The 24,328-nt window shown below is 37.0% G+C and overlaps 1 protein-coding gene, 1 long non-coding RNA gene and 1 pseudogene across 2 annotated transcripts; 2 read left to right on the forward strand and 1 right to left on the reverse strand.

The window, feature by feature from the left end:
• The first annotated feature begins 58 nt into the window (after positions 1-58).
• Positions 59-10,058, forward strand: LOC125248759 (C3a anaphylatoxin chemotactic receptor-like). Its single transcript, XM_048160866.1, has 2 exons — positions 59-593; positions 8,250-10,058. Exons 1-2 carry the CDS (start codon positions 590-592, stop codon positions 9,125-9,127), a joined length of 882 nt encoding a protein of 293 aa, XP_048016823.1. The 5' UTR covers positions 59-589; the 3' UTR covers positions 9,128-10,058.
• LOC125248760 lies at positions 5,289-6,727 on the reverse strand. The gene is made up of 2 exons (XR_007180365.1): positions 6,514-6,727; positions 5,289-6,440 (listed from the first exon to the last, which is right to left on the reverse strand). It is a non-coding gene; the product is annotated as an uncharacterized LOC125248760 (long non-coding RNA).
• Positions 10,059-14,898: 4,840 nt separating the features above from the next.
• On the forward strand, positions 14,899-18,724 carry LOC125248222 (annotated as a pseudogene).
• Positions 18,725-24,328: the final 5,604 nt, after the last annotated feature.

Here is a 24,328-nt window from a genome sequence, read left to right on the forward strand (position 1 = left end):
AATTTTTCAACATTACCATTTTAATATAACATTATAGTAATTACGGCCTTTAGAAAAAAGTTTTTTTGAGGAGGTGGGGTAGTGCACAATAGGCCCCTGTGGCGCGGCCTAAGCTTTTGTCCTTGATGGCATTTTTTCCTTACATTACTTTTACTTTTATACTTTAAGTAGTTTTGAAACCAGTACTTTTACACTTTTACTTGAGTGAAAAGCTTGAGTTGATACTTCACCTTCTACAGAAGTATTTTTAAACCCTAGTATCTTCTACCTGAGTAATGAATGTGAATACTTTTGACACCAGTGTAAATGTATAATTCAATTCACATTGGCTCTGTTATCTAAAACATTTAAGGGAAATACATATTTTATCAGTTCATACAATTAAATTTGAATTCTAGCACCATGAGCTACAGGAACATTCTGTGACAGGAAAGACTCTGCTGTACATCTATAATCATTTCATCAAGTCAGCTGAAGGCCTATCAGTAAAGCAAATCAATGTAGTGCAGGCTTTTCTGTCTCTGTCAGCAAGACTGAGAAGACATACCAAGATCAAGACTCAGCTTTTCCCTGCATTAACAGCTCAAAAATGGGTAAGAACTGAATATGTGTTTTATTTACATGACATATTTTTTAAACATCTCTCAGGGTGTAGTAAATGCAAAACTGTTTAAGATACAGTAAATGCACAGTGTCTGCTTAAACCAATCAAATCAATATAATATAATATAATATAATATAATATATAATATAATATAATATAATATAATATAATAACATTTAAACTGTTCTATGGAAATGTGACAATTTAAAATTGTATATATATATATATATATATATATATATATATATATATATATATATATATATATATATATATATATACAGTCAAATCAAAAATTATTCAGATGTTTTTGATATTTTTGATATATTTTTACTAGTGGGTGCTGGACACTATAGTTCATTTATGTAAGTGAAAATAGCAAAATAAAGTAAACTGTGACATATTATACCCAAAAACTCTTCATACAGTGGACTACCAGTACAATTTATAAAAACCAAAGACCAAAAAAAAAAAAAAAAAAAAAATATATATATATATATATATATATATATATATATATTTGTAATATATATAGAAAGAGAGAGAGAAAGAGAGAGAGATTTTTTTGAAAATTCTCCTTTTGTGGTCTGAGAAAGAAAGAATGGCATACAGCATTAGAACAAAACCAGGGTGAGTAAATAATGACTTCATTTTTAGGGTGAACTTTCTCTTGAATGCTTTTGCTTTTGCTTTTGACGTGCTGTAATTTGGTGACTGTCGCCACTGATCTGCGTCTGTCAGTGCAGTGTGAATTGGCCTTTTCCACCATTACAATGCAAAAGCATTAAAGAAAAAGTTCACCCTAAAATGAAAATGAAGTCACTATTTACTCACCCTGGTGTTGTTTTAATGTTGTATGCCCTTCTTTCTTTTTCAGACCACAAAAGGAGAATTTTCAAAAAAAATGTCCAGCTCGAGCTTCGTCCATATAATGGCAGTGAATAGCGACCAGCATCAAACTTTTAAAAAAAGACACAAAAGTATCATAATTATCCTGTGCAAAGTGTTCATGGGTTGCCGTTTGGTGAAATGACAGTCAGAATGACATTTGACAGATGTGAATGCGATAATTTTTTGTTGCAATGAACAAAAGAGCATTTTTCAATATTTATCATGTTTTCAAAACTCAGTCAGTTAGCCAATTTTGAGACTTCATTGCTTTGATTCACAATTCAATCATGATCATGTCTGCCACAATTCGTAATACTGATTTCCACATTATTGACTGATTGCTACCGTAATGGTCACATAAAGCTTTAGGATAATACCCAAAGTTTTTTTCTTCAACAGTTTTAACAAACTCCTCATACATGACAAGACAAAATATATATTTAAAAATTAAATCAGACAGCAGAAATGACGTGAAATACTGTTTTTATGTTAAATGTCCTTTTTGTTTGTCAGTTTATCAAAAAATGAAAGCATTTTTTTCCCTCCTGTCGATGCGTTTCATTTTGTTGACGCTTCAGAATCAGACGTGGGTAGAGTATCCAAAAACTGTAGGCAACTCAAGTAAAAGTACAAGTAATAATCGTAATAGTTACTTGAGTAAGAGTAAAAAAGTATCCAGTGAAAGAACTACTCAAGTAGCTAGTTACTTAGTAACTATATATACTATAGGCCTATAATGTGTATGTATACAACAATACAATAGCATGTTATTTTTTAGATAGATATTTAAATTATTATCATAATTACATATCTTTGCAACAAACACAGAAGAGACAAGCATTATTTCTGGCATTTGTAGCCCAAATAGCATTGCATGTCCTCTTTGTATAATATTAACATACAGCTAACCGCTGAACATCTGAAACCACAATGATCAAATACATCAAAGGATCTTCTTTCATCTGTTCTCCAAAATGTAACCAAATGTATATTTCTGCAGACGCTTGTAAACTGGTTAACTTTGTCTACTCAAAGGCGTTAATTTTCAAGAGGAACAGGTCGCCGGTGCCGCCACTGCACAACCGAGTGTGTTCATGTCATACTATTTGAACAATAGTAGCTTATTTAATGTGTAAATTAAGATATGTCCATAAAAACAGTGAAGAAATTTTACATACTTTATCGTGCCGTAATAATCTGTTTGAATAGGCCCTTTTCACAATGACATCAGTTAACTCCTGCCTATCCGCAAAGCAGTGGATCTGTTGTTCCGTCTTACCTTCGCGCTGGCGACGTCTTGGGAAAATGCTTTAATTACTTTAAATTAAGATTGTATCATTTGTAAGAAGTGTATTGAAAATACAAAACGGAAGTATGTGTTCATTTAATGTTATTCCCTGGAGAAATTATTTGATTTCGTTCATATAATGCTATAACAATGAGTACTGATGACAATGTTTTTTTACTATGGTAAAAATGCCATGTACAGGAATCAGTTTTTACAAAATTAACAGTCTTCATGTAGAAATAGTATTATATTAAACACAAATTTTATTATGTAATGTCATATTTATCAAAATAAAACTGAACAAATAGACTTTTTGATATTTAAAAAGAATAAGCTTATGTTGATCTTCATTTTACATACAGGCACTGAAATAAGTAGGCTATTACATTAAGCATTGAATTAAACTTTTTTTTCTGCACGTAAATGTTGGAAACGTGGGTTTATTTCACAAATAGTACTGCCAAATACATATAAACAGCTTCATCTGCAATAAAGACAGCAAGTTTGCTGTTTGCAAGTTAGCCTGATACAGGCAGCAGAAAGTGTATGGCTTCAGTGCTCCGTATTCAACTCCTCCTCCGACTTTAAGCAGCAAATCTCTCTGATCAGTAAGTTCGTTTGAGATCTGCCAAACACCTCGACTTGAATTTACATGAAATTAGGAGACTACAGTCATCCTCTAACCACATTTGTGGCATATGTACAACTATTGGGTGCACTTCATTCGAGCAACACTAGTATTCCACTATGTCGGAAGTGAGTATCCACCATAGACTGTAAAAAAAGATGGACGACGTGACGCCGCTTCCTTCCATTGTAATGAACAGAATGTAAAACGTACGATGATGGGCATTATCATGTTACGCAATAAATAAATTATACACAATGTAAAATTCAGTAGATAAACTCAATATAATATGCCACTAGAAACAACAGTCCTCAGACAAGCTGTCAATCACAACTGTCAATCATAACGACATGCCCCGTAACTATAGCACCAAATTGCTAGCTAAAATCACAAAAACGAACAATTGAATATATATCAGCGTGATAACAACTACCTTAAATGACCCAAACCATCTTTCTGAAAATTTTAATTGAAGCGTTATTATTATTATTTTTTTGTTGTTTGTTTTGACTTCAATCCTGTTCGTTTGCATGAAGAGGGCGAGGTTTATGACCTGTACTGCATCCAGTCACCAGGGGGAATTCAAAGAGCCCGCAGCTTCACTTTTCAGGACGTATGAGGCACACCCGCAATCCACTGCTTCAAGTCCAAAAGGAAGCTGTGTGACATCATGTGAAAAGGGTCTATTGTTCACAGACATCCGCAGCTCATCTAATAAAGATCTTCATCGCTGACAAACAATAATGACAGGTTTTGCTCAGTCGTTACAGAATGACCAAAACAGCATTTCAGATGCCGTCCCGTCACAAAATCACAGTCTTTTTTGATGTGCATCATGAAATAGCCAATATTCGGCTGTTTCCATCCATGATTATGCTCATTTTGGGATATCGCATTAAAAAACGCTGGATGGAAATGCCAAGATGCGCATAATTCTAAAAATGTGCATTAAAAAAAACCCTGTATGTGCTCAATTGAGTAGGATATATATATATATATATATATATATATATATATATATATATATATATATATATATATATATATATATATTTTTTTTTTTTTTTTTTTTTTTTTTTTTTTTTATGCGACATGAAAACATGCGCATAAATTACAATGGAAACACTTGTACCAAATAAATTCCTAGATGCGCATCAAAAAAGACATGTGACTTTTCGATGGCATGGCATGACTGATCTTGTTGCACAGCATCTGAAATGCTGTTTTGGTCATTCTGTAATGCCTGAGCAAAGTCTGTCGTTAAAGTGATTTGATATAGGCTAATTCCCTCCCTGAAGTGCCTCACACAATTGCATTCATAAATGCAAGACAGCATTCATGTTATTCATGAGCATTTATCTGCTTGCTCTGAGGCACAAATAATTTATTATATGGAAAATTAAGTAACACTTTAGAATACTGATCCTTCATTAATGAATAACTACACAGGAAGAAATGAGTAATGCATTATTATCACTCTAGTAACTACTATTAACTAACAATGAACTCTGATTAATGAATTAGTAAGTAATAGTGCTCAGTTGAAGGTGGTAGTTCACTATTAGCTAATCAGTAACTACTGTTTTTTTCATACCTCCCAGAGAACTACTAAGAACTACTATATACATGTTCATAATTACTGAGAATAATGCATAATGTACAATTAATTCTAAAGTGAAGGTCATGGTAATCCACTAGTAATGACTGAAGTATTACCAAATCTTTCAGAAGGAATTACTAATTATTTGTGTGGCAGGACACAGAGGACTGATGGAATAAACGATGAAGCGACTACGCCACTCTGGCACTTTGCCAGAGATAATAACTTGCCCTTGGGCAACACAGGTTCGTGTGCAAGAAATGGCAGAAGACGTGGGTAAAACAATTATGAAATTTTATTAAAGATAAAATATCTGAAGCAACAATAGAAAACAAAAATGAATAAACTCAATAAAATGCAATATGGGTGACCTGCATTCTCAGACACCGCAAAGGAATAAGTACAGGAGCCGAGGCACAACAGGAGGGAGTAAGGGCACTAATAGGCCTCCACAGCACAGCACAATTTGGTTACACCTGTGTGGAAACACTCTCACTCACACACACACCCACACACACCACTGCACACAGCACTTGTGAAGCAACACCACCACCAAAATCCACCCACCTTCAGCACTCAGCTCCTGTAACAAAGAGATAGTGTGTTACACTTGAGGATAGTCACAACAAAATCACTGGTAAATTCACGAACACACCACATCTAGCACGTCAATGCAAGGGATGTGAAGGCACTTTTAACCCTTAATCATGCCTTTCACCCATAAATACCAAATCACAATATAATGAAACAAACAAAAAGAAAGGAGAAGGATATTAAATCCCTCTTTTATACACAAAATAAACTTAATATACAATAAAGAATTATAAGAAGGTTGTACCAACAAAATAAATTAACCAAGAACATTAAACAAAAGAAATAAGAATAAACATTTTACAACCAAACATACAACAAAAACAACAAAACCAAAGAAAAACACCACAAATGTACGAAATGACAGGCAAAGCAACAGCGCCCCTGGATGATAATTCCCACGAAGCCCCGACAGCACGAGATTTAATGGCCTATAGGCGCGAGTCTACCTGTGAATTTAAAATATAAAGACAGATCAGACAGCCCAACCCAAGTGCCAGCTTATTATCACTTCCAACACATACCACTGTAAATCGGTTGAATCAGATGTCTAGCACACGTTACCATTAAGTGCACCGGTGAACCAGAAAGCTGCGGGCTCGTTCTATCAATCCGCGTAAAATACGTGCACAGGGGAGAACAAGGAACCGCTGATACGCAGCAACGCAATCTATAATACAATTAACAATAACATAAAACACACTCTTTTATAAATAAACACTAACAAACTTTAAAACCACATACCGTATGCGTGCATCCGTGAGCTCACGTCAATGGTAATACAGCACACAACGGGAGACAACAAGTCTGTAGCGTCAGGAAACCGCATGTATTGAAACTACAAACAAATAGACGCAGCCCTTACAAACGTCATCTTGCACTAAACAAATGTATACAGCGGTTTCACTTACCTGCAAAAAGAACCCACGTCAACCAAGCACCAGCCGCAAGGTTTGTCCCAAGCTTCAGCTCTAAACAAAGATAATACTAATATGAAACAGCGCACTACTAACAGTTAACCAACATCACCAAACATACCTGCACAGTGATAGGACAATCAATGAGCATAACCAACCCAATCCAACAGGACGACTCACGTTAATTCTATCACATTTGGATCAGTATTCTAAAAGGAAAAGCATGATGACTCTCTAGTAACTACTGAAGTCATTGTAAACTTTTGAGGTTTTTGTAAAGTACTGGATAGTAATAACTCAAGAGTTACTATATAACTCTAAAGTAACTACTTCTTATTTGGATCAGTATTCTAAAGTGAAGATCATGGTAACCCAGTAGTAATTACTCAAGTGTTACCAAATATATCATAAGGAATTACTGTACAAAAACATCAAAAGTTTACAATGACTTCAGTAGTTACTAGAGAGTTATCATGTTTTCCACTTTAGAATACTGATCCAAATAATTAGTAATTCCTTCTTAAGTATTTGGTAATACTTCAGTCATTACTAGTGGGTTACCAAGGCCTTTAGTTAATAGTAGTTACTAGAGTGTTAATAATGTATTATTAATGTGTTCCTGTGTAGTTATTCATTAATGAAGGATCAGTATTCTAAAGTGTTACCGAAAATTATTATCTTCACAGCATGTCAGTTTATGCGGTGATTTGCTGTGAAATTATTGCGGGCAAATTTATTATAATATTAATTTAATAATAAAAGTAGCCTTACCTAATAGTTATAACAATAGACTAGAATAATGTAACAGGTCTACATTAATTGGAAGTGCCAAATCCTCTTAATATTGACTATATTTGATGCTTTTGATAATCTCTGACTATTGTCATCTTGTCTGTTGACGCAAGCCAGCACAGGTGGTTAACATGATTAGTTCATGCTTTCAAAAATCATTAGTTCATGCTGAATGAAGTATTAATTCAGGTAGGCCTATTAGTAGGCTATATGTTTATTCAAGCAGGCTACCCTTATTGTAAAGTGTTACCAGGCAGCGCTCATATTGAATGAGCTAGCCTTTGTTTGTAAAGGTAACTTAATCTATTTTCGATTTCTGTCAGCTTATTTCCGGTGTTGTGCCAAATTCTGTGACCCAACGAGTTATGTGTGTGAGTGTGGGTGACGTCACAGCAAAAAGCGCAAAACTTGAGACTGACTGCATGTCTGAGAGTGCATCTGTAACCTACTGTCTTCACCTAGACACATCTCACATGTGTTGCTCAGAGACGCAAAACAGTCCCGTAGCTTGTTTCGAACAATTTACATTGCCAAAATGGAGCAAAAACAGGCAATCTAAAATATAACTCACTCATATGTACGTTTTGTTTTTTGAACTGTTGTATATAAACAATATTTATATTATGCATTTAGATTATGCATTAAACATGATTTAGCCTAATCTTGAACATGATTAACAATGGACTGGTAACTAAGGTTCTAATTTGAACAACAATAATTAGATTCCTACTGAAAAATCAGAGCTGTAATAACTACTTTAAAAATTATTTTAAAGACATATAATTCAAGAAAATCATTCCATTCCCATTTCCAACTCCAGTGAGATGTTAACAACTGGATTGCTAAGTCAGTGAGTTGAATTTGTGAACTGAATGAGTTGGATTTCTGAATGAATTATTCTAATAGATTCAGTTTTTCTATCTCTTTTCTTTGTGCAGAAAATGTGACCAATGCAACCCAGCCAGAACCCTTATCAAGCATTGATATCTTCAATATATTCATATATTTTGTCGTCTTCACTCTGGGTATCATTGGAAATGGGCTCATCATATTTGTGACTGGCTACAAAATGAAGACGACCGTCAACTCCATTTGGTTTCTCAACTTAGCGATTGCTGATTTCATCTTCACCTTAGTCATCATCTTCTACATTATTACTGCCTTTAACAAGATGGTTTGGCACTTTGGTGACTTCATGTGCAAGTTTGTGAGCTTTGTGACAGTGCAAAACATGTTTGCCAGCATCTTTTTGCTGACCGCTATCAGTCTCGACGGTTGCCTGTTCACTTGGGTGATTTTATGGGCACAAAACAAGCAAACTCTGGTCAAAGCCAGGATCATCTGTGCACTCGTGTGGGTTTTATCCATCCTCTGCAGCATTCCCTTTGTCATCAACCGCTTGGAAAAAGATAAAAAATGCATTTATAATGTAGAACCCTTCAAGTCTCTGGTCATATACAGGTTTATGGTGGGTTTTCTCATCCCCTTCCTGATCATTGCATCTTCATACATTGCTATCGGAGTGCGGGCCAAACGTCTCAATGGAGGAAAGAAGCTTAAGTCATTCTGGGTCATTATATCTGTGATCATGGCCTTTTTCATATGCTGGTTTCCTTTTCATGTTCAACAACTGTGTACTGTAATTGCACTCGAGAATAAGTGGAGTGACTTTAAACAAGTAATAGATGACATAGGACCTTTCGTAAACTGCCTGGTTCACCTCAACAGCTGTCTGAACCCTATTCTCTATGTGTTCATGTGTGAGGAGATTAGGAAGAAGCTGAAACAGTCTCTGCTGCACTGTAAACCCAGATAGTACTACTAACTTATAAAGATCGAGTATGCTGTAATTAAAGTCTGTTAAATCAATGATCCAACTTAAAACAATTACATTTTTTGAACGAGGAGTTTAGTTTTATTTTTGTGTAGCTCAACATTTTTGAGTAAACCCTTGTCCTTATTTATTATTTTTTTAAGTTCACTGAGCGATATAAAGTCACATCATCCATGACATGCTGTTGCTGATGTTACCGACATAACCGACAATATCAGAAAAGTCCATTCAACATTAAACTGAGTTGCAGCAGATTTCAAGTTCCCAGCATGCTTTGCGTCACACTCTGTAAAGGCAGGAACACACCAAGCTGAAGCCAACAAACTAGTGGTGACCAAAGCAGACTGTGGAGTTGGCTTACGTCGGCAGCGTCTGTGTCCAAAGTTGCCTTGACACACCAAACCGACGCTCGACAGCCGACGGCCAAGTAGCATGTCTGTTCTGTGCCTGCATAAGAAGAAATGCCTTTCCGTACCAGCAGGTGGCAGTAGCTGAACAGCCAATCAGAATGATCAGATGGCCCGACGGACCGACAAGCTCCAATGCTGATTAAACATTTCAAATCGGCCGAAAAAAAGCAGATGAGGACCAACTTCAGCCGACGATGCGGAACACACTGAGAAACTTAGTGTACGAACAAAAACTGCCCGACAGACACCCGTCGGCTTGGTGTGTTCCTGCCTTAAGGGGGAATAAATGTTGGAATTGAGTGTTATTTTGTGTGTTTTTGCACAAGATTATAACAGGGGAAGATGTCTTATTGTTTAATGTTCTGTAATTTTGGTATGTAAAGGTGTTTCTGTGATGTTCAAGTTTTTTAAGATTACCATCATGGTGAAGAGTAGTGCCTGTAGTTAGGTCGAGAATGGGCTGTGAAATGTCAAGATTAAAAATACTGCAGTTCATGCAAGTAAAAAGTGAAAGTCTCTTTGATGATTACATTAGCATATACTAGCGTGATGTTGCTAACTATCACTTATTTGTAAAAATTAGGTGTTAGTATATTCAATATTTTAATTAAACTGTAATTATTTCATTTGTGTAGTATAAAATATTTTTGAGTTGTTTATTTAAATGTTTTGAGTATTCTAAATGTATTGGGTTTTACAACCACTGCATCAACATAATTGAAAAATAAGAAACATCACGTATGAAAAACAATAGTTTTGAGTACTGTGGGCTGAAACATTAAATAAAAGTAAAATTTATAATTTCAGTTTGACTTAATTATGTATAATTATACTTTACTTAAAAGATTTGAGTTGCTTTACTTACATTTTTTGAGGTAATCGGTTTCTACAATAATTTTGAGTACTCTTAACTTAGCGGGTTTTGCTTGTGCTGGAGACAGCCTTTGCCAAAGAACTTCTGGATTTCCGATCATCTCGCCCTTCCACTTGTTCTGGCCTCTCATAATCACAGGGTCTCAAGACAAATGACACAACCATCTCATCAACAAACGAGGACAACAAAACAAGCTTTTAGAAAATCAGTCCTGAAGATATTCATTCCTTGTAGACTGAAGTGGTCCAATAAAGCATATTAACAAGCTCTCCGGTGTTCTACAAGGCTCTTCTGCTTTTCTTTATACATGCTTTCTCTTGGCTCTATCTTTCAGAAATATGATGTCTCCTATCACTGCTGACAATACACAATTTTATCTTCCTGTCAAGTCCAGCAATGGAAATTCTATTTTAAATTTTATTTATTGCCTGGAGGAAGTTAAAATATGGTTGTCTGAAAATTTCCTAAAGCTAAATGGGGACAAAACTGAGGCTATTGCTTTTGGATCTTCATTGCGTGTCATTAATATTGAAAACCAATTAGGCTCCCTGTCTTTGATACTGCAAAACAGTGTCACACTGACTTATTATTCGATAAGCAGATAAATTTTGTCAAAGGAAGCTTCTTTCATCTCCGGTCCATCGTCAAATTAAAACATTTCCTTTCAAAGAAAGACCTAGAAGTATTGATCCATGAACTTATTACATCCCGGCTTGATTGCTGTGGTGAACTTATTCTATTATTTATGCAATGTTTATTGGGAGTCATGAGCTTGGTGGCAGGGAGCATGAGCACTTAAAGGTGTACACGAACACAATTGGCGCATTTTTAATCCCACCTCAAAACAGGCAGTTAAAACATGGTATAATAAAAAAAATCTATGTGTTACGTGTCGTTGCTGTAGAGAAGAGACGTTCATGGACTTCCACAAACAATGGGCATTTATTGACACAACGGAGAGAAACAGCAACCAAACACATCAAATAACAAATAAGAACAGACAAGGAGTGACGGGAGTGAGTCCATATAAATAGGGAGTGCTAACGAGCTAGTCCAGGTGATGATGGTCTGTGATGATGGGGAAATGACGAGGGAAGTGAGTGCAGGTGTGGAGGACAGGAGGAACATGGGAAATGAAGTCCCGGGAACAAGGGATCTGTGACATTACCCCCCCCTCCCGGTAGGCGTGGCCTCACGCCGTAGATGAAACACCGGGGAGGGGGGTGGGCGCCCTGGAGACCTCATGCCGGTGCAGGGAGAGGCATGGGTTGGAGTGGAGGTCTCCAGGGTGGGTCCATGAGCCAAGGTGGGTCAGGAGACATGGGCCGCCTCGGCGGGTCAGGAGACGTGGGCCGCCTCGGCGGGTCAGGAGACGTGGGCCGCCACGGCGGGTCAGGTGCAGCGGGCAGCCATGGCGGGTCAGGTGCAGCGGGCGGCCACGGCGGGTCAGGTGCAGTGGGCAGCCACGGCGGGTCAGGTGCCGTGGGCGGCCATGGCGGGTCAGGAGCTTTGGGCGGCCATGGCGAAGCCCTACCCACATGTGTGGTGCCCACATGTACCCCACCCACGGGTACTTGGCCCCCCCAAAAAAAATACTTGGGGAGGTTTAGGATAATTATGAGGAGTCCAAGGAATGTAGTGGATTTGTGGGCGGAGGAGCATGGAGCTGGCTTGGCGGCGCATGGAGCGGCTGGTTCGGTGAAGGAGCATGGAGCGGCTGGCTCGGCGGCTGAGGCAGGAGCGGAGGGCTCGGCGGCTGAGACTGGAGATACTGGCTCGTTGGCAGCTACTGGAGCAGAGGGCTCGGCGGCTGGAGCAGAGGGCTCGGCGGCGGCTGCTGGAGCAGAGGGCTCGAAATAGATTGGAGAAACTGGCTCAGCCCAAAAGTCTATAAGCCAGGCTGCATCCCTTGGCGGCTCGTGAGTAGTACAGGAAAGGAGTTCACTGGAGGGGTATGCAGAGGAAGAAGGAGACTGACTAACTGGCCTGGCCACCTGTGTTTCTGGAGGGACTGGACGAGATGGACACATATCCTGAACCTCATCAACAAAGAAATTAGATCCGTTTAAATACAAAATTAGATTAATGGTTTCGCTCAAGGGAAAAGAATCTTCAGGTTCATCAAAACGGATAGTGTCCGCGTCCAGTCCGTCCAGAAACAGGGCGATCAAACGTGCATCTGACCAGTTAGTCAGAAAAGCAAGCTCTACAAACTCCTCCACATACCTCTCCAGTGAACGTCCTACCTGGAAGAGACTGGCGAGCCGTTCCGCCACTGATGTAGGCATGAGAGGCTGTGGGGGAGACAAAGCCACAGGATGAAGAAATAATCCCATCTATGCTTGTGGAAATCCAACGGTATTGGTCTGTTCTTCTGTTACGTGTCGTTGCTGTATAACAAATAAGAACAGACAAGGAGTGAAGGGAGTAAGTCCATATAAATAGGGAGTGCTGACGAGGGAGTCCAGGTGATGATGGTCTGTGATGATGGGGAGATGACGAGGGAAGTGAGTGCAGGTGTGGAGGACAGGAGGAACATGGGAAATGAAGTCCGGGGAACAAGGGATCTGTGACACTATGGGGTATTTTGAGCTGAAACTTCACAGACACATTCTGAGGACACCTTAGACTTATGTTACATCTTGTGAAATAGTGTTCTAGGGTACCATTAAATAGTACAAAATAAATACAGGTCAATAAACATCAAATTTATATCGAAATGTAAGATAATAACAATTATATCTGTAATAAATCATTGCATAAAAATGGTTTATTTCCTAAGAATGAGCCGAACGTCTGAATGTACCACTAATGAGTTGTGACAGTACTAGACTGTTTCATTACAGAGTGACCTTGGACAGACTTCAGATTATGCAATTGAATATGCAAGTGGAATTTCTAAGTTTCCATTGAGTATAAGCAAAAATAGTGTCCCCTCCCCTCTTAGCCTTAAAATGATATTTAATTGAGTGTTAGAGGATGATAAGAAACATAACACTTTACAATACAGGTGCACTAATATGCATTAATTCATGCTTAACTAATGCACAGATAATCATGTGTTAATGTAAGACTCATGAAGAACTAATTGATTAATTAGATTAATTTAGATGATTAATAGATTGAGTAATATATGCATTATTTTTAATTAAATGTGTAATAATGTATTAATTCCTTAATAACATATTTTATTATCTAATAATTAATAGTTAATGTGTCTGCTTTAATTAATCATTAACTAATGATTTAAAAATATATCATAATGTTATGACACAGTGTTACGAAATAGCAGTGGCCGGATGTATGTTCTCAGTATTCTGCCTTTGAATCCTTGACCTCAAGCAACTTGACATATCCATACGCCATGAACAACAAGGTTCTGGATGCAGCAGTTCATCTACAGTGGAATCACAGTTTTAGATAGTTGGAAATTGAAATCCATGGCTTAGTGTAGATGTCAAAACCATAATGACATATTACTTTTAACAATGAACAATTTAGTAATTTAGTTAATAGTCATGTGCCTCAACAAGTAAAGTCTTAACATAAGGATACATTTGCAAATCATTAGCTAATTGATTAATTAAAGCAGACAACTGGGAGTTGAAGTACATGGCTTCAACCCACTGTGGTAATTAACACATTAACTTACACTATTATAAAATATGTTATTAAGGAATTAATACATTATGACACATTTAATTAATAACAATTCATATATTACTTAATCTATTAATCATATAGAAACTATATTAGTTGCTGATGCAGTAATCATTAATTGATGGTTTACTTCTTCATGAGTCATACATTAAAACATGATTATCTGTGCATCAATTAAGCATGAATTAATGCATATTGCATGTACTGACTTATTATTTACTTTTTTTTTTTTTACTGAGAAAACTGGTTAGATTAATAACCTTTTCACTTAAGGCTCACTTGAGGTTTTAGTTTAAATGTTAAGCATTTTTACGGTTTCTGCATTATGGTCCAAATGAATTAAGTGGACTATAATTTGTTCCTTTAACAGTCCTTAAACATCACCTGAAGGACTCTATGTATGTTGAAAAGTATTTCAGTTCAGCTTTAAATGTTAAAAATGCTCTTTTACATATAGAGTTTAACTAAAAATATTTTGGTTAATATTTTTTCTGTGTATTTTTTTCAGCCTCTTTTTCAGTATAAAAATTGTCAAAATGAGTAAGTTGGCCTACAGCTGTTGTTCTTACCAAAATGATATAGCAGTTTCAACATTTTGAAATATCCTGTTGCAATTCTCTGCATTTCTAATGAAATAGGCTAGATAAACAATGAACCTGCATACTTGTTTTGTTTCTAGCCATTGTTTTTTCTTTTTACTTCAGACCAAACCGTAGCCCCATCCAATATGACAGCATCAACCAGAAATGCAGATGTCACAGTGAATTCCTTAAGGAAAACCAATATTTTCCTCCATTGTATAATGTGTGTTTGGTGTTGTTGGCAATGGACTGGTCATCTACATCACAGGCCTGAAAATGAAAAGCACTGTCAATACCATCTGGTTTCTGAACCTGGCTTTAGCAGACTTCCTATTTTCATTCTTCCTGATCTTTAATATAATTTACGAATACCGTGAGTTTGACTGGTTCGACTGGTGCCTTTTGGTGACTCTATGTGTGTAACGAGTCATCACACAAAGTGGGATCCATAAGCAGGCTTTTATTTATAGAGTTTGTGGTCAAACAGGCAGGGGTCAAACAGAGGCAAACAGGTATGGCAGAGAACAGGCAGAATCATGGTCGTAATACAGGCAGGAGATCAGGGCAGGCAGATATCAATCACAAATCCAATAAACAATAAACAGTCCAAGGGCAGGCAGCAGAGAATCGTAAACAGGGAACAAACTGGGTCAATAACAGGCAGACAATCAGAATAGCAAATGCTCAGAAATGCACACCGTAGCAATACAAGACCTTGCAATCATAGTGGGGTTTAGAGTGGCTAAAATAGTCCAGATAATGCGCGGCAGCTGGATGTGACAATTAGCGCCAAGGTACGGGGCTTGTGGGAAATGTAGTGCGTGTGAGTGAATGTGTGAGTGTCAGTATGCTGGTGATGGCGCCCTCTGATGGCCAGAGGAGGGAATCACAGAGTTCGTCTTTGTGACAATGTGCTTCTTGAGCAGCCTGGTGACCGTGTTGAATATGTTTGCAAGCACCTTCCTGCTGACAGCGATCAGTTTGGACTGCTACCTGTTCACCTGGGTGGTGGTGTGGTCAGGACCAAATGAACAGTCCTGAAAGCAAGGATAATTTGCCTCCTCATTTGGTTAGCGTCAGTGGCTTGCAGCCTGCCTTTATTCATCTATCTGAAAATGCTTTCCATTTCTGCACAACAAACAAAGTGCATAAATGACATTCAGAAACTTGAAACAAACAAGAGGCTGGTAGTGTAGTGTTTTGTGGTGGGTTTTTCTCCTCCTGTTCATCATAATCTCTGCTTCATATGTGGCAATCAGAATAAGCGCCTCCGGAAAAACACCAAACTAAAACCCTTCCGTATTATCCTGGCTGTAATCCTGGCCTCCGACTTCTGCTGGCTTCCCTTTTATGTTCACAAATTCCTTGAAGTGTGGTTGCATGAAATGAATGCGACAAACCCATCAGACGAGCTGACCAGCTTCAAGGTTTTCGACCAGATAGGGCTCTTCATAATCGGTCTTGCCAACTTAAACAGCTGAGCTGCCTGAATCCCTTCTTGAACGTATTCATGTGTGAAGATTTTCAGAAAAAGCTCAAGCAGTCTTTAGTGATGGTGTTTGAGAGTGCATTCGCAGAGGAACACCTGGCTCTCCTCGTGCAACATTCCCAATCCAAATGCAAATCTCATTCACAGAGTGGAACAGGAATAGAAATGATCCAATCTTCGACACTTGAGGGTTAAATGAAACATTCACAGAGTCCAATATTTACATTTATTAAATTACATTTCGTTAGCCTCATAGCATAATTGCCTAAGTATCATTTGAAAATGAATGACTTAGGCAATTATGCTATGAGGCTAACGATTTACAAAAAAGGAAAATGTAATGTAGTTTAACATATAAAGAAGCTGTGTAGACAAAATACAGTATTGTTTTTGTTTGTTTGTTTGTTTGATTATGAGAACGGATGATGGAAGCTGATGTGCCGCTGTCAGCACATAGACACGGGACACAGAGGTAAGTGATGTACACAACAGCAGGTTTATTGAACAACAACAGGTAAGCAGGCAGGGAATGTGAAAGTCATATGGGGCTTATCTGGTAGAGATTGCCCGTTTGTCTTTTCCAGGGGATCCAGAGGTTAACAGCGGAGTGTGGAGACGGTGGAGATCTTGAGCGGTGGAGAACAAGGAGTGAACGCAGGAACAACAGGTAAGTGGATCACAGGTAAGAGGGTCGTGGAGCTTGTAATAGAAGTTGACGTTGACGAGACCAAACAAGGGAGTGCAGGAGAAGTGAGTATTTATTGGAAGTGCTAATGATGTGCAGGTGCAGGAATCCGTGTAACGAGAAGATGATGAGCTGACTGGGTGCAGGTGTGGATGAGGAGGGATGCTGGGAAATGGAGTTCAGGGACGGTGAAACAGATAGTGACCGTGACAGCCGCCAACAACAACAACAAAGGAAATTATAGATTTACTAGAAATGTATAAATAGCTGACATGCATGCCTTATTAACTAATTGGCAATTGTATTATGTAAGCCTATTTGTAACAGTTATGTTCTATGTGTGGACTTGGGTTCTGTTTCCTTCCTGTGTTTAGTTTCTGTTCCCTTTGCTCTTGTTGTTAGTTAGCATATGGTTACTTATTGAGTCTTGTTTGCATCCTCATTTAACCATGTGTTGAAAGTCAGCATTTTTTTTTGGGTCCTGTTATGTCTTTATGTTTGTAAACCTATCATGTTGATTTTTTTTTTTACTAAATCTGCTGCAAATGAGATCCTCAGCTCCTCTTCCCTTGCCTGTACCATGAAGGTATTTGTATTTCATTTCCATGGGTTTCCCAATACCTCAAACAATCAATAGGCCCATCATTCTGAACTAATGTTTCTTTTACCTATAATGAACTGAAATGTACGATATGTTTGCCTTTGCTTTACAACATTGTTTAAATAAATCCCATGAGGAAAAAAAACAAAAAAACAATAAACTATTTTTAAAGGATTAGTCCACTTTTAAATACACTTTTCCTGATAAATTTACTCACCCCCCTGTCATCCAAGATGTTCATGTCTTTCTTTCGTCAGTCGAAAAGAAATGAAGGTTTTTGAGGAAAACATTCCAGGATTATTCTCCTTACAGTGGATTTCAATGGCTACCAACAGATTGAAGGTCAAATTTACAGTTTCAGTGCAGCTTCAAGAGCTTTGAACGATCCCAGATGAGAAATAAGAGTCTTATCTAGTGAATCGATCAGTCATTTTCAAAAAAAATACAACCGTTTATGCTTTATAAACAAAATATCGCATTGAACGTACTTTCCGCTTCCGCATTCTTCATAACGCTTACGCTGAATGTACTACGCCTTCCCTATTCTACTTACGGAACGAACGCGGCGCCAGTTTCGTTTTTTTCCGTAACTTGAATAGGGAAGGTGTAGGACATTCAGCGTAAGCGTTATGAAGAATGCGGAAGCGGAAAGTACGTTCAAGGTGATATTTTGTTTATAAAGCATAAACGGTTGTATTTTTTTCGAAAATGACCGGTCGATTCGTTAGAGAATACCCTTATTTCTCATCTGGGATCGTTCAAAGCCCTTGAAGCTGCACTGAAACTGTAATTTTGACCTTCAACCTGTTGGTAGCCATTGAAATCCACTGTAAGGAGAAAAATCCTGGAATGTTTTCCTCAAAAACCTTAATTTCTTTTCGACTGACGACAGAAAGACATGAACATCTTGGATGACATGGGAGTGAGTAAATTTATCAGGAAAAGTGTATTTAAAACTGGACTAATCCTTTAACTTAAAAAATTTAACATTTATTAATTATTAATTACTACACAGTAAAATTATTTAGTTATTTCAAACTTTTTTTTTTTTTTTGTGGACATAAACACACTTTTATAGATTGTCCAGACAACAAGAAAAAATAAGATTTTTTGTCCTCAACTAGGATAAAAGTTAAATGACCAATATAATTGTTGTTTCAGCTTGAAAACTGCACTATATTTCCCATGGGCTTTAACTTCCATGTATCACGGGAACGAGACTGAAGCAGACTATTCGGTCTCCAACCAGTCTGTTTCCTGTCCTCGTGGTGATGATTAGGCAACAAACACCTTCACCTCCTCAGGAAAGTTCATTTTAATTAATAATTGTTTAAAACCAATGAGATAAAATTATCTAAATTAGATGAATTGTTGCCGTTTTTGCATGGTATATCCACCTGTGGTTCTTAGAATTACAGCAAATTTAATGAAATGTCTTTGTTAATGAAATATCTTGATAAACAATTAACATGTAGCCACTTGTCTTTGTGTGTTTCATTAATGTTTCATTTTTACTTCAGACCAAACATAACCTACTATTTTTTTCACTTCAGTTTAATCACTGAAACAGAATTGTATGATCCAATTCACATTGGCACTGTTATCCAAAACATTTAAGGTATATACATGTTTATCAGTTCATACAATTAAATTTAATTCTAGCACCATGAGCTACAGGAACATTCTGTGGCAGGAAAGACTCTGCTGTAGGTACATGCCCACTACCCACAGTGATGCCATATACATCTGTAATCATTTCATCAAGTCTGCTGAAGGCCAGTAAAGCTAATCAAGTATCAGGGTTTGCTGTCTGATACCAACAATCTGTCAACAACCCTGAGAAGACATACCAAGATCAAGACTCGGCTTTTCCCAGTGCATTAACAGCTCAAAAATGGGTAAGAACTGAATATATGTTTTATTCACATGACATATATATTTTTTAAAATGCCTCTCAGGATGTAGGTGAGGATAGCAAAATAAACTAAACTGTGACATATTATACCCAAAAATTCTTCATACAGTGGACTACCAGTAAAATTGATAAAACCCAAAGATCAAAAAAATATTCAGACGCTTTGACCTGACCATGTTTTGCTTAAGAGTTGTCTGACATAATTAAGATTAATATTTTCTGACACAGTTTATCTCTGAGATCTTGTCTTATTTTATCTGAATAAATTTGTTTGACTAATATATATATATATATATATATATATATATATATATATATATATTTTTTTTTTTTTTTTTTTTTTTTTTTTGAAAATTCTCCTTTTGTGGTCTGAAAATCAAAGAATGGCATACAGTATTAACACCAGGGTGAGTAAATAATGACTTAATTTTCATTTAGTGTGAACTTTCTCTTGAATGCTTTTGCTTTTGACATGCTGTAATTTGGTGACTGTTGCCATTGATCTGCGTCTGTCAGTGCAGTGTGAATTGGCCTTTTCCACCATTACACTGCAAAAACATTAAAGAGAAAGTTCACCCTCAAATGGAAATCACGTCATTATTTACTCACCCTGGTGTTGTTCTAATGCTGTATGCCCTTCTTTCTTTTTGAGACCACAAAAGGAGAATTTTCAAAAAATGTCCAGCTCGCACTCATCCATATAATGGCAGTACATAGTGACCAGCATCAAGATTTTAAAAACACACAAAAGTAGCAGAATGATCCTGTGCAAAGTGTTAAGATGTCATTTGGTGAAATGATAGTCAGAATGACAGTTGACAGATGTGAAATGTGATATTTTTTTGTTGCAACGAACACAACAGATATATTTACCTCAGAGGAAAAAAAGTACATGGATTGTATTTCATGTCGCGTTTTAGTTAATCTTGATTTTCACAACTTATGTGCTTTATCTGGGTGAGTTGGAGTGAACTATGGTGCTAACAGAGCCTCACAAACATTATGGATGAACGTGAGTGGGACATTACTTATTTTTTATTATTCTCCTTTTGTGATCCAAAAAAGAAAGATGGGCATATTAAAACAACACCAGGGTGAGTAAATAATGACAAACATTTTCATTTAATGGTGAACTATCTCTACTATTGAGTTTAGAACAGTTGATAAGAGCATTTTTCAATATTTATCATGTTTTCAAAACTCAGTCAGTTAGCCAATTTTGTGACTTCATTGCTTTGATTCACAATTCAATCATGATCATGTTTGTCACAATTCGGAATACTGATTTCCACATTATTGACTGATTGCCAGTGTAATGGTCACAAAGTTTTAGGATAATACCAAAAGTTTATTTCTTCAATAGTTTTAACAGACTCCTCATACATGACAAGACAAAATATATCTTTAAAGATGAAATCAGACAGCAGAAATTATGTAAAATACTGTTTTTTAGTTAAATGTAAAATCGCTTGTCAATTGATCAAATAAAGAAGCATTTTTTTCCACTCATGTCGATTCGTTTCATTTTTTTTGACACTTCAGAATCAGACGTGGGTAGAGTATCCAAAAACTGTAGGCAACTCAAGTAAAAGTACAACTAGAAATATTTACTCAAAGTAAAAGTGAAAGTAATAATCGTAATAGTTACTTGAGTAAGAGTAAAAAAGTATCCAGTAGAACTACTCAAGTAGCTAGTTACTTTGTAACTATATATACTATAGGCCTATAATGTGTGTGTGTGTGTGTATAGCTACAACAATACAATAGCATGTTATTTTTTAGATGGATATTTAAATTATTATCATAATTACATATCTTTGCAACAAACACAGAAGAGACAAGCATTATTTCTGGCATTTGTAGCCCAAATATCATTGCATGTCCTTGTCTAATAATAACATATACAGCTAAACATCTGAACACACAATCATCAAATACACATTAAAAGATCTTCTTCCGTCTGTTCTCCAAAATGTAATCAAATTTTCTGCAGCCGCATGTAAACTGGTTAACTGTACCTTCACAAAGACGTTGATTTTCAAGACGAACAGGTCACCGGCACTGCCACTGCGCAAGTGTGTGTTCATTTCATACTCTCTGAACAATCGTAGCTTATTTAATGTGTAAATTAAGATATATATGTCCATAAAAAACAGTAAAGACTTGCTACATACTTTGTTATCATGGCGAAGTAATCTGTTTGGTTGTAAAATGTCTGCTATTTTTTGCTGTATTGGAAATCAAATAAAATCGATACCTGTGGAATTGCTCACAGACAGCATACGCAGTTCATCTAATACAAATCTTCATCGCAGGCAAACAATAACTTTGCTCAGTCGTTACAGAATGACCAAAACAGCATATCAGATGCCGTCCCATCACAAAGTCACAGTCTTTTTTGTTTCCATCCACATGTTTATGCTCATTTTGGGATATAGCATTAAAAACGCTGGATGGAAACAGCAAAATACACATAATTCTAAAAATGCTCATAAAAAAATGAATAAACAAACAAACAAAAAACGTATGTGCTCAATTGAGTAGGGTATTTTTGTTTTTATGCGACACAAAAACATGCACATAAATTACAATAGAAACACCAAATAAATTCCCTGATGCACATCAAAAAAGACATGTGACTTGATGGCATGACTGATCTCGTTGCACAGTATCTGAAATGCTGTTTTGGTCATTCTGTAATGCCTGAGCAAAGTCTGTCATTAAAATGGTTTGGTATAGGCTAATGGATTATATGCGCGGTTACTTCCTGGTTGATCGTTAAGCCAGCTCGGGCATTTCCGGTGAACTGTTAGCTGTTCATTCTGTAGTCGCTGCACATCGACACAAAACCATCAATGGTTGACTTTTTATTGTTGTATTAATATTTTAATGCAGTTATCACATTTACCTAATTTGCCAATAAACCAGTTTAATTGATTGCAATAAAGACAAAGCTATTGGGACTGTTTAAAAACACTGTGTCTGTAATTATGCTGCGTTCCAGGCAGGTTTTTGAGTCCGTAAGTCACGACTTCAAATCACGACTCACAACTTTGTAGCGTTCCAGGTAAGTCAAGCCAAACTGCCTGAGTATAAACAAACCAGCATGGCGGACCGTACAGGGCTTATGCTCGCCAAAGGTGCTTACTCCTTGCTTATTTGAGGGAAATGGAGGAGGAAAAGAGAAGGCATGAGAAGCTGTTATACCTTTTATTTTACGTTATTTTACTGTGCACTTGCATAAACGCCGCCGTAGGGGCTGCCATGTTTCGTGGGCTATGTGACACTAGGACCTGTAACTGGGAGTACATCGATCTAGTACGAGTTCACTGGTGGGAAATCATGGGTTTGACTGCTGTTCCAGTGCACTTTGGGTAGAAGTTTGGAAAAACACAGGTTACGGGTTGCCTGGAACACGCAGCGACAAAGCGACAGGATCCCATTCATTTCAATGGAGCGCTGGCGACTTCCGGCGACAAGAGCGATAGTTACCGTTGGCGACAGAATGTAGGCGTGTCAAGCGACGGGAGACAGGCGACAAAAGTTCAGATATTGCAACTTTATACAAATCAGGAGCGAATTTCGCGAGCGACAACCAATAGGAGTGGAGCTCTCTGGAGCTCACGTCACCATCTCGAGTGCAGGCAAGAAAGACACGAATAGTTCCGGAGCGATTTCACTTTTTTATATGATTTGAATGTACATACATGGATATAATAAAATGATGCGTGGAAAAGAAACTGTCGGCAGTATTGTGAGTTTGATTCATACATTTTGTGTTGTTAATTATATGATGCTCTGAGCAGTTTAGCACTGCTGCAGTTCATATTGCAGTTTCCCTTGCATTGTGTTGATTATTAGGGACAAGAAAATTGATTATTTGTCAAATTCAAATGACGTTTTAGTATTTTTTGACAGTATGAGTGAGTTTAATTTGTTGATAGACCGATCGTTAATCTAGTTAATGATTTAATGCACAGAGCTCTGCAGTCACAACACTCTACAACAGCAGAATGTTACTTTTAATTATTTTAAACCTAATTCCTTGTCAAATTAGAACGATTTCTTAGTTTTATATATCATTTGTGATTGCATTTTCTATAGATATGATCAGACGTGCAGTCTACCAATGATATTAGAGCGACAGCACTAGGAACGCCCACAAGCGACTTCACAGTATGGAGACTAGCGACATGCAGCGAAAAAGTCGCTGGTGGTGTGAACGGGGCTTTAGACATGCACAAGCATTTTTTTTTCCCCAGCACTTCAAATGTTATTTTTAATGTGATGACAACAAACATTATTTGTTCATCCTTCTGAGATTGTCCCCTTTGTAAAACCGAACATTTAAAAATGTAGGAAATTCAACATTTGATAGAAAACACTTATTTAAAAATAAAAAAAGACAATAATTACCACTTTAACCAGCAGGTGGCGGCAAAGTGGCATTTATTTGAGCATATATCAGCCATTTCCTCTAATCGTTTTTCACTTCGTTTTTGACTAAATATTAAACATTATAAAATAACTACGTTTAAAAATACATTTTGTTAATGTGAAGTATGAAGTACTCACAAAACCTTAAGAAAAACAATAACTTTTATTGTGAATGAATGACACAGAAAGCCCGCACTTTCCCTTTGTAATAACAGCAGTTGTCAGTCAGTGCAGCACAAGATCAATGATTTCAGCACACTTGTAAAAACACACATTTTATTTAATTAATCTAACTAAAGTGCACAATAAATATTTAATTTTTGAAGCTTTTTTCACATAAAAGTGTGAAAACTGATGGTCGAATTGAATTTAGCCGAGGAACACTGTAGGGGAATGCGGGGCACAAACTAACACGGGGTTAGTTGTAACACACGTGGTTTAAATACTTCCGCACACGGTACCATGAAGAAACTTGTGCTGCGTCCCAATTCGCCTACTTATACTACGCCCTAAATGTATGTACTCTTTCTG

The sequence above is a fragment of the Megalobrama amblycephala genome, linkage group LG16, assembly GCF_018812025.1.
Source record: "Megalobrama amblycephala isolate DHTTF-2021 linkage group LG16, ASM1881202v1, whole genome shotgun sequence".
Classification (NCBI taxonomy): Eukaryota; Metazoa; Chordata; class Actinopteri; order Cypriniformes; family Xenocyprididae; genus Megalobrama; species Megalobrama amblycephala.